The sequence below is a fragment of the Trematomus bernacchii genome, unplaced genomic scaffold (assembly GCF_902827165.1).
Source record: "Trematomus bernacchii unplaced genomic scaffold, fTreBer1.1, whole genome shotgun sequence".
NCBI classification, from domain to species: Eukaryota; Metazoa; Chordata; class Actinopteri; order Perciformes; family Nototheniidae; genus Trematomus; species Trematomus bernacchii.
Window position 1 is genome coordinate 7487302 of NW_022988066.1, and position 12137 is coordinate 7499438.

Genomic DNA, 12137 nt, shown 5'->3' on the forward strand with positions numbered 1-12137 from the left:
AAAGTCAAAATCAGATGACATGGAGTCCGGGGACAATGCCCTGCTACTAAATAACACGTCAAGTTCATAGTCTGAAACCACTGACTGGGGAGAATCTGGTCTGGCAGTGTCGAATATGGTTTCTAGACACAGATCAGTACCTTCCCAGTCTGAAAATGTGGATTGTGGTGTGAATGACCTGTTCCTTGACAATTCCGAATCGTAACAGATATGGGGAAATCTGAACTGTGGAACTGGTGAGTCAGGAGAAAGTGTTCTTTGTCCACTATGAGATGCCACTGCCTTGGGAGACTGTGATTCCACTTTTGTGACCCAGTCCTCTATTGAGGAGTGAGTCCACTTGTTGTCTGATGACTCTAACTGAGGCCCAATAGGAACAAATTCAAATGTTTTGCAGACCAACAAAGCTTCTGCTATACTTTCATGCGTTAGGCCTTGCACAACATCTGCATATGTAAGAGCTCTTGCTGTGGACAATGGTGGAGGCCCAGTTATAGTTATGCTTGATTGTTCAGCACCAACTGGTAAGATAGATGAATCTGGCGAATCTGGTCTATTTTCATCAAATAATTCCTCGAGACAGAATCCGTAATACTCAATATCTGACAGCGTTGAAAAAGGTGATACTGGTCCATTTTGAGAGTAGTGCAAGTAGTAGTCACAATGTTGACTTTCCATTTGGCCAAATGTCATTGCACAAGAGAAGGAATGTTGCCCAACTGACTCCAGATAATCTGGGGAGGATGCTCTAAAGTCTGCTAACCAGTCCTGCAGAAAAGAAAAGTCAAAATCAGAAGAGATGGATTCTGGGGACAATGCCCTGCTACTAAATAACACGTCAAGTGCATAGTCTGAAAACACTGACTGGGGAGAATCTGGTCTGGTAGGGTCAAATAGGTTTTCTAGACACAGATCAGTACTTTCCCAATCCGAAAATAAGGATTGTGGTGTAAATGACCTTTGCCTTGACAATTCCACATGTTCACCCAGATACTGACAACTGTACTGAGGAACAGGTGAGTCTGGAGAGAGTGGCCTATGTTCACTTTGAGATGCCACTGACTCTGGGGATGATGCTCTTAAGTCTGCTAACCAGTCCTGCAGGTGCGAAAAGTCAAAATCAGATGAGATGGAGTCCGGGGACAATCCCCTGCTACTAAATAACACGTCAAGTTCATAGTCTGAAAAAACGGATTTCGGAGAATCTGGTCTGGCAGTGTCGAATATGGTTTCTAGACACAGATCAGTACCTTCCCAGTCTGAAAATGTGGATTGTGGTGTGAATGACCTGTTCCTTGACAATTCCGAATCGTAACAGATATGGGGAAATCTGAACTGTGGAACTGGTGAGTCAGGAGAAAGTGGTCTTTGTCCACTATGAGATGCCACTGCCTTTGGAGACTGTGATTCCACTTTTGTGACCCAGTCCTCTATTGAGGAGTGAGTCCACTTGTTGTCTGATGACTCTAACTGAGGCCCAATAGGAACAAATTCAAATGGTTTGCAGACCAACAAAGCTTCTGCTTGACTTTCATGTGTGGGGCCTCGCACAACATCTGCATATGTAAGAGCTTTTGTTGTGGACAATGGTGGAGGCCCAGATATAGTTATGCTTGATTGTTCAGCACCAACTGGTAAGATAGATGAATCTGGCGAATCTGGTCTATTTTCATCAAATAATTCCTCGAGACAGAATCCGTAATACTCAATATCTGACAGCGTTGAAAAAGGTGATACTGGTCCATTTTGAGAGTAGTGCAAGTAGTAGTCACAATGTTGACTTTCCATTTGGCCAAATGTCATTGCACAAGAGAAGGAATGTTGCCCAACTGACTCCAGATAATGTGGGGAGGATGCTCTAAAGCCTGCTAACCAGTCCTGCAGGTACGAAAATTCAAAATCAGATGACATGGAGTCTGGGGACAATGCCCTGCTACTAAATAACACGTCAAGTGCATAGTCTGAAAACACGGACTGGGGAGAATCTGGTCTGGTAGGGTCAAATAGGTTTTCTAGACACAGATCAGTACTTTCCCAATCCGAAAATAAGGATTGTGGTGTAAATGACCTTTGCCTTGACAATTCCACATGTTCACCCAGATACTGACAACTGTACTGAGGAACAGGTGAGTCAGGAGAGAGTGGCCTATGTTCACTTTGAGATGCCACTGACTCTGGGGATGATGCTCTTAAGTCTGCTAACCAGTCCTGCAGGTGCGAAAAGTCAAAATCAGATGAGATGGAGTCCGGGGACAATCCCCTGCTACTAAATAACACGTCAAGTTCATAGTCTGAAAAAACGGATTTCGGAGAATCTGGTCTGGCAGTGTCGAATATGGTTTCTAGACACAGATCAGTACCTTCCCAGTCTGAAAATGTGGATTGTGGTGTGAATGACCTGTTCCTTGACAATTCCGAATCGTAACAGATATGGGGAAATCTGAACTGTGGAACTGGTGAGTCAGGAGAAAGTGGTCTTTGTCCACTATGAGATGCCACTGCCTTTGGAGACTGTAATTCCACTTTTGTGACCCAGTCCTCTATTGAGGAGTGAGTCCACTTGTTGTCTGATGACTCTAACTGAGGCCCAATAGGAACAAATTCAAATGGTTTGCAGACCAACAAAGCTTCTGCTTGACTTTCATGTGTGGGGCCTCGCACAACATCTGCATATGTAAGAGCTTTTGTTGTGGACAATGGTGGAGGCCCAGATATAGTTATGCTTGATTGTTCAGCACCAACTGGTAAGATAGATGAATCTGGCGAATCTGGTCTATTTTCATCAAATAATTCCTCGAGACAGAATCCGTAATACTCAATATCTGACAGCGTTGAAAAAGGTGATACTGGTCCATTTTGAGAGTAGTGCAAGTAGTAGTCACAATGTTGACTTTCCATTTGGCCAAATGTCATTGCACAAGAGAAGGAATGTTGCCCAACTGACTCCAGATAATGTGGGGAGGATGCTCTAAAGCCTGCTAACCAGTCCTGCAGGTACGAAAATTCAAAATCAGATGACATGGAGTCTGGGGACAATGCCCTGCTACTAAATAACACGTCAAGTGCATAGTCTGAAAACACGGACTGGGGAGAATCTGGTCTGGTAGGGTCAAATAGGTTTTCTAGACACAGATCAGTACTTTCCCAATCCGAAAATAAGGATTGTGGTGTAAATGACCTTTGCCTTGACAATTCCACATGTTCACCCAGATACTGACAACTGTACTGAGGAACAGGTGAGTCAGGAGAGAGTGGCCTATGTTCACTTTGAGATGCCACTGACTCTGGGGATGATGCTCTTAAGTCTGCTAACCAGTCCTGCAGGTGCAAAAAGTCAAAATCAGATGAGATGGAGTCCGGGGACAATCCCCTGCTACTAAATAACACGTCAAGTTCATAGTCTGAAAAAACGGATTTCGGAGAATCTGGTCTGGCAGTGTCGAATATGGTTTCTAGACACAGATCAGTACCTTCCCAGTCTGAAAATGTGGATTGTGGTGTGAATGACCTGTTCCTTGACAATTCCGAATCGTAACAGATATGGGGAAATCTGAACTGTGGAACTGGTGAGTCAGGAGAAAGTGGTCTTTGTCCACTATGAGATGCCACTGCCTTTGGAGACTGTGATTCCACTTTTGTGACCCAGTCCTCTATTGAGGAGTGAGTCCACTTGTTGTCTGATGACTCTAACTGAGGCCCAATAGGAACAAATTCAAATGGTTTGCAGACCAACAAAGCTTCTGCTTGACTTTCATGTGTGGGGCCTCGCACAACATCTGCATATGTAAGAGCTTTTGTTGTGGACAATGGTGGAGGCCCAGATATAGTTATGCTTGATTGTTCAGCACCAACTGGTAAGATAGATGAATCTGGCGAATCTGGTCTATTTTCATCAAATAATTCCTCGAGACAGAATCCGTAATACTCAATATCTGACAGCGTTGAAAAAGGTGATACTGGTCCATTTTGAGAGTAGTGCAAGTAGTAGTCACAATGTTGACTTTCCATTTGGCCAAATGTCATTGCACAAGAGAAGGAATGTTGCCCAACTGACTCCAGATAATCTGGGGAGGATGCTCTAAAGTCTGCTAACCAGTCCTGCAGAAAAGAAAAGTCAAAATCAGAAGAGATGGAGTCTGGGGACAATGCCCTGCTACTAAATAACACGTCAAGTACATAGTCTGAAAACACTGACTGGGGAGAATCTGGTCTGGTAGGGTCAAACAGGTTTTCTAGACAAAGATCAGTACTTTCCCAATCCGAAAATAAGGATTGTGGTGTAAATGACCTTTGCCTTGACAATTCCACATGTTCACCCAGATACTGACAACTGTACTGAGGAACAGGTGAGTCTGGAGAGAGTGGCCTATGTTCACTTTGAGATGCCACTGACTCTGGGGATGATGCTCTAAAGTCTGCCAACCAGTCTCGCAGGTGCGAAAAGTCAAAATCAGATGACATGGAGTCCGGGGACAATCCCCTGCTACTAAATAACACATCAAGTTCATAGTCTGAAAAAACGGATTTCGGAGAATCTGGTCTGGCAGTGTCGAATATGGTTTCTAGACACAGATCAGTACCTTCCCAGTCTGAACATGTGGATTGTGGTGTAAATGACCTTTGCCTTGACAATTCCACATGTTCACCCAGATACTGACAACTGTACTGAGGAACAGGTGAGTCAGGAGAGAGTGGCCTATGTTCACTTTGAGATGCCACTGTCTCTGTGGAGGATGCTCTAAAGTCTGCTAACCAGTCCTGCAGGGTTGAAAAGTCAAAATCAGATGACATGGAGTCCGGGGACAATGCCCTGCTACTAAATAACACGTCAAGTTCATAGTCTGAAACCACTGACTGGGGAGAATCTGGTCTGGCAGTGTCGAATATGGTTTCTAGACACAGATCAGTACCTTCCCAGTCTGAAAATGTGGATTGTGGTGTGAATGACCTGTTCCTTGACAATTCCGAATCGTAACAGATATGGGGAAATCTGAACTGTGGAACTGGTGAGTCAGGAGAAAGTGTTCTTTGTCCACTATGAGATGCCACTGCCTTGGGAGACTGTGATTCCACTTTTGTGACCCAGTCCTCTATTGAGGAGTGAGTCCACTTGTTGTCTGATGACTCTAACTGAGGCCCAATAGGAACAAATTCAAATGTTTTGCAGACCAACAAAGCTTCTGCTATACTTTCATGCGTTAGGCCTCGCACAACATCTGCATATGTAAGAGCTCTTGCTGTGGACAATGGTGGAGGCCCAGATATAGTTATGCTTGATTGTTCAGCACCAACTGGTAAGATAGATGAATCTGGCGAATCTGGTCTATTTTCATCAAATAATTCCTCGAGACAGAATCCGTAATACTCAATATCTGACAGCGTTGAAAAAGGTGATACTGGTCCATTTTGAGAGTAGTGCAAGTAGTAGTCACAATGTTGACTTTCCATTTGGCCAAATGTCATTGCACAAGAGAAGGAATGTTGCCCAACTGACTCCAGATAATCTGGGGAGGATGCTCTAAAGTCTGCTAACCAGTCCTGCAGAAAAGAAAAGTCAAAATCAGAAGAGATGGATTCTGGGGACAATGCCCTGCTACTAAATAACACGTCAAGTGCATAGTCTGAAAACACTGACTGGGGAGAATCTGGTCTGGTAGGGTCAAATAGGTTTTCTAGACACAGATCAGTACTTTCCCAATCCGAAAATAAGGATTGTGGTGTAAATGACCTTTGCCTTGACAATTCCACATGTTCACCCAGATACTGACAACTGTACTGAGGAACAGGTGAGTCTGGAGAGAGTGGCCTATGTTCACTTTGAGATGCCACTGTCTCTGTGGAGGATGCTCTAAAGTCTGCTAACCAGTCCTGCAGGGTCGAAAAGTCAAAATCAGATGACATGGAGTCCGGGGACAATCCCCTGCTACTAAATAACACGTCAAGTGCATAGTCTGAAACTTCTGACTGGGGAGAATCTGGTCTGGCAGTGTCGAATATGGTTTCTAGACACAGATCAGTACCTTCCCAGTCTGAACATGTTGATTGTGGTGTGAATGACCTTTGCCTTGACAATTCCACATGTTCACCCAGATACTGACAACTGTACTGAGGAACAGGTGAGTCAGGAGAGAGTGGCCTATGTTCACTTTGAGATGCCACTGACTCTGGGGAGGATGCTCTAAAGTCTGCCAACCAGTCCTGCAGGTGCGAAAAGTCAAAATCAGATGACATGGAGTCCGGGGACAATGCCCTGCTACTAAATAACACATCAAGTTCATAGTCTGAAAACACTGACTGGGGAGAATCTGGTCTGGCAGTGTCGAATATGGATTCTAGACACAGATCAGTACCTTCCCAGTCTGAACATGTTGATTGTGGTGTGAATGACCTGTTCCTTGACAATTCCGAATCGTAACAGATATGGGGAAATCTAAACTGAGGAACTGGTGAGTCAGGAGAAAGTGGTCTTTGTCCACTATGAGACGCCACTGCCTTGGGAGACTGTGATTCCACTTTAGTGACCCAGTCCTCTATTGAGGAGTGAGTCCACTTGTTGTCTGATGACTCTAACTGAGGCCCAATAGGAACAAATTTGAATGGTTTGCAGACCAACAAAGCTTCTGCTTGACTTTCATGTGTGGGGCCTCGCACAACATCTGCATATGTAAGAGCTTTTGTTGTGGACAATGGTGGGGACCCAGATATAGTTATGCTTGATTGTTCAGCACCAACTGGTAAGATAGATGAATCTGGCGAATCTGGTCTATTTTCATCAAATAATTCCTCGAGACAGAATCCGTAATACTCAATATCTGACAGCGTTGAAAAAGGTGATACTGGTCCATTTTGAGAGTAGTGCAAGTAGTAGTCACAATGTTGACTTTCCATTTGGCCAAATGTCATTGCACAAGAGAAGGAATGTTGCCCAACTGACTCCAGATAATCTGGGGAGGATGCTCTAAAGTCTGCTAACCAGTCCTGCAGAAAAGAAAAGTCAAAATCAGAAGAGATGGATTCTGGGGACAATGCCCTGCTACTAAATAACACGTCAAGTGCATAGTCTGAAAACACTGACTGGGGAGAATCTGGTCTGGTAGGGTCAAATAGGTTTTCTAGACACAGATCAGTACTTTCCCAATCCGAAAATAATGATTGTGGTGTAAATGACCTTTGCCTTGACAATTCCACATGTTCACCCAGATACTGACAACTGTACTGAGGAACAGGTGAGTCAGGAGAGAGTGGCCTATGTTCACTTTGAGATGCCACTGTCTCTGTGGAGGATGCTCTAAAGTCTGCTAACCAGTCCTGCAGGGTCGAAAAGTCAAAATCAGATGACATGGAGTCCGGGGACAATCCCCTGCTACTAAATAACACGTCAAGTTCATAGTCTGAAACCACTGACTGGGGAGAATCTGGTCTGGCAGTGTCGAATATGGTTTCTAGACACAGATCAGTACCTTCCCAGTCTGAACATGTTGATTGTGGTGTGAATGACCTTTGCCTTGACAATTCCACATGTTCACCCAGATACTGACAACTGTACTGAGGAACAGGTGAGTCAGGAGAGAGTGGCCTATGTTCACTTTGAGATGCCACTGACTCTGTGGAGGATGCTCTAAAGTCTGCTAACCAGTCCTGCAGGTGCGAAAATTCAAAATCAGATGACATGGAGTCCGGGGACAATCCCCTGCTACTAAATAACACATCAAGTTCATAGTCTGAAAAAACGGATTTCGGAGAATCTGGTCTGGCAGTGTCGAATATGGTTTCTAGACACAGATCAGTACCTTCCCAGTCTGAAAATGTGGATTGTGGTGTGAATGACCTGTTCCTTGACAATTCCGAATCGTAACAGATATGGGGAAATCTGAACTGTGGAACTGGTGAGTCAGGAGAAAGTGTTCTTTGTCCACTATGAGATGCCACTGCCTTTGGAGACTGTGATTCCACTTTTGTGACCCAGTCCTCTATTGAGGAGTGAGTCCACTTGTTGTCTGATGACTCTAACTGAGGCCCAATAGGAACAAATTCAAATGGTTTGCAGACCAACAAAGCCTCTGCTATACTTTCATGCGTTAGGCCTCGCACAACATCTGCATATGTAAGAGCTCTTGTTGTGGACAATGGTGAAGGCCCAGATATAGTTATGCTTGATTGTTCAGCACCAACTGGTAAAATAGATGAATCTGGCGAATCTGGTCTATTTTCATCAAATAATTCCTCGAGACAGAATCCGTAATACTCAATATCTGACAGCGTTGAAAAAGGTGATACTGGTCTATTTTGAGAGTAGTGCAAGTAGTAGTCACAATGTTGACTTTCCATTTGGCCAAATGTCATTGCACAAGAGAAGGAATGTTGCCCAACTGACTCCAGATAATCTGGGGAGGATGCTCTAAAGTCTGCTAACCAGTCCTGCAGAAAAGAAAAGTCAAAATCAGAAGAGATGGATTCTGGGGACAATGCCCTGCTACTAAATAACACGTCAAGTGCATAGTCTGAAAACACGGACTGGGGAGAATCTGGTCTGGTAGGGTCAAATAGGTTTTCTCGACACAGATCAGTGCTTTCCCAATCCGAAAATAAGGATTGTGGTGTAAATGACCTTTGCCTTGACAATTCCACATGTTCACCCAGATACTGACAACTGTACTGAGGAACAGGTGAGTCAGGAGAGAGTGGCCTATGTTCACTTTGAGATGCCACTGACTCTGGGGATGATGCTCTAAAGTCTGCTAACCAGTCCTGCAGGTGCGAAAAGTCAAAATCAGATGACATGGACTCCGGGGACAATCCCCTGCTACTAAATAACACGTCAAGTTCATAGTCTGAAAACACTGACTGGGGAGAATCTGGTCTGGTAGGGTCAAACAGGTTTTCTAGACACAGATCAGTACTTTCCCAATCCGAAAATAAGGATTGTGGTGTAAATGACCTTTGCCTTGACAATTCCACATGTTCACCCAGATACTGACAACTGTACTGAGGAACAGGTGAGTCAGGAGAGAGTGGCCTATGTTCACTTTGAGATGCCACTGTCTCTGTGGATGATGCTCTAAAGTCTGCTAACCAGTCCTGCAGGGTCGAAAAGTCAAAATCAGATGACATGGAGTCCGGCGACAATGCCCTGCTACTAAATAACACGTCAAGTTCATAGTCTGAAACCACTGACTGGGGAGAATCTGGTCTGGCAGTGTCGAATATGGTTTCTAGACACAGATCAGTACCTTCCCAGTCTGAAAATGTGGATTGTGGTGTGAATGACCTTTGCCTTGACAATTCCGAATCGTAACAGATATGGGGAAATCTGAACTGTGGAACTGGTGAGTCAGGAGAAAGTGTTCTTTGTCCACTATGAGATGCCACTGCCTTGGGAGACTGTGATTCCACTTTTGTGACCCAGTCCTCTATTGAGGAGTGAGTCCACTTGTTGTCTGATGACTCTAACTGAGGCCCAATAGGAACAAATTCAAATGTTTTGCAGACCAACAAAGCTTCTGCTATACTTTCATGCGTTAGGCCTCGCACAACATCTGCATATGTAAGAGCTCTTGCTGTGGACAATGGTGAAGGCCCAGATATAGTTATGCTTGATTGTTCAGCACCAACTGGTAAGATAGATGAATCTGGCGAATCTGGTCTATTTTCATCAAATAATTCCTCGAGACAGAATCCGTAATACTCAATATCTGACAGCGTTGAAAAAGGTGATACTGGTCCATTTTGAGAGTAGTGCAAGTAGTAGTCACAATGTTGACTTTCCATTTGGCCAAATGTCATTGCACAAGAGAAGGAATGTTGCCCAACTGACTCCAGATAATCTGGGGAGGATGCTCTAAAGTCTGCTAACCAGTCCTGCATAAAAGAAAAGTCAAAATCAGAAGAGATGGATTCTGGGGACAATGCCCTGCTACTAAATAACACGTCAAGTGCATAGTCTGAAAACACTGACTGGGGAGAATCTGGTCTGGGAGGGTCAAATAGGTTTTCTAGACACAGATCAGTGCTTTCCCAATCCGAAAATAAGGATTGTGGTGTAAATGACCTTTGCCTTGACAATTCCACATGTTCACCCAGATACTGACAACTGTACTGAGGAACAGGTGAGTCAGGAGAGAGTGGCCTATGTTCACTTTGAGATGCCACTGTCTCTGTGGATGATGCTCTAAAGTCTGCTAACCAGTCCTGCAGGGTCGAAAAGTCAAAATCAGATGACATGGAGTCCGGAGACAATGCCCTGCTACTAAATAACACGTCAAGTGCATAGTCTGAAACTTCTGACTGCGGAGAATCTCGTCTGTTCTCATCAAACCTAATTTTATTTGGAAACTCAAAAATGAATTTTGGTCTCTCCACCAAGTTAAAGACCATTGGAGTGGGTGTTGGTTGTTGTTGGAAAATGTGACAAGACTCTCCAGATTTGTTTTGATATGTGAGATCAGAGTTTTTTGTGAATGAATTTTGTATTTCATTGTGCTTTAAGGTGTTTTGTTTAATGTTTGTTAAATGATCATCTGAATGACGTTGTGATTGTATGCATTCAGAGGAATTTGGCTTTAACTTAGAAAACCAGTAATCAAGGAAAGATTCACTACTTTTCTGTGGTGGTTTTGGTGCTTCGGATGAGGATGGACATAGCTGAAATGACCCTGACTCGTTTTGACTCAAACAGTCTGTATCTGCACTATGGATACTTTTGACATCAGAATGTGAAAGGTATTTTGAGGCTGGAACATCAGTACCAAACATCGGTGCCCTTTCTTCAGCTCTTACCTGCCATGTCAATAAACCTGGTGCATATCTGCTTTTTTTATCGTAACATTTATCAAGAGGTGATGGTGCATTCATAGAATATTGCAAACGATTTGAAGCTACTAATTCTGTTGTCAAAGGGTCACCCTGACGCAGTCCAGTTGGGTAGTTGCAGAATGTAGTGTAAGGAACTGACGTCAGTGGTTGCAAGGGTAGATTTCCCCCTGTATATAGTAAATAATAATCACAATATTGACTCTTAAGTTGGGCGCGAATAGGTTCTGAGAGTAAGAGTTCAACAAATGAGAAACTGCACTGAGAAGTCTGTGAATCTGGCGAGGAAGGTCTTCTGAGAAGGCCCCTTTCATTAACAGGTAACAATGGGCTACCCTGCTCCTCAGATGCCAAATTATCAGGGGTGAAGGGGCTGTATTCTAAAACAGTTAAAGGAAATGTCACATCATCCTCAGGTGCTTGTTGCACAAGAGAGTTGCTATCAGTTGAGTCAAAAGCCATGTAAGAAGGGCAACTCGTTGTAAGACTGCCAGGAAACTTGGTCTCTGGTTCCTTCATTTCAAATGGTTTCATCATGCTGTACTTTGCTGTTGCAATAATGGGTTCAATTAAATCATCAATGAAGGGCATGTTTCCCCAATACCCTTCATTGCACACTTTGGGTTTTGTATTATCTTTCTTGCCTGAATTGATGTGTTTGAACCCCTTATCTCTACCTGCAACCAGTGAGATCTTGTCATGATCAAACAGTACATCAGTACACTTCTGAGAGAACCTGCTTTTTCTAGCTACATCTGTGTCATATTCAGTCATGACCAGAGTTGTTTGGTAGTCCTCTGGTGGTAAGACTAACAGGCTAGGGTCAGGCAACTGACATCTTCTGACAATGGTTTTAGACGTGTCTGTATGCTCTGGTGTATAGCTTGACTTATTGCAAAGCTCACTGAAGTCAGTCTCAGCTTGGTCTGATTTTGATAGGCTCAAACCAAAGTCTCTGACAGATATTGATGATGGTAACTTCAGAAATACAGTTGATTGCCCTTGCTCATCTTCCAGAACACACTGCTTCAATGGTAATGATTGGCTGGTGTCATCTTTGACTTGGCTTTGAATTAGAGGGCCACCTTGGAAAGACCTGGTGAAATAAACACTGCAGCAATCTTGCTGTTCTTTCACTTTGAGGCCATAAACCTGTGTTGCGTGGCTCCCCAGTGCTTCTTCTTTTGAAGTGGAAAGTGTACTCACTTGCTCATTAGAATGATCATTACTTGTAGGTTCTTGTGCAATAAAATCCTCAGAGGTCCACAGGTTAGGGTTCAATTCACTGTAACACAGAAAGAAGACTATGTCACAAAATACGACTTAGC

General features: G+C 43.8%; 1 protein-coding gene across 1 annotated transcript in view; it reads right to left on the bottom strand.

Annotated features, from left to right (window-relative positions):
• Nucleotides 1–12137, bottom strand: part of LOC117474648 (ankyrin-2-like) — an 82174-nt gene that overhangs the window by 19204 nt on the left and 50833 nt on the right. Inside the window, exon 43 of the mRNA XM_034120591.1 lies at nucleotides 12016–12094. Coding sequence (XP_033976482.1) covers nucleotides 12016–12094 — 79 coding nt within the window. The remainder of the gene's footprint in view (nucleotides 1–12015; nucleotides 12095–12137) is intronic.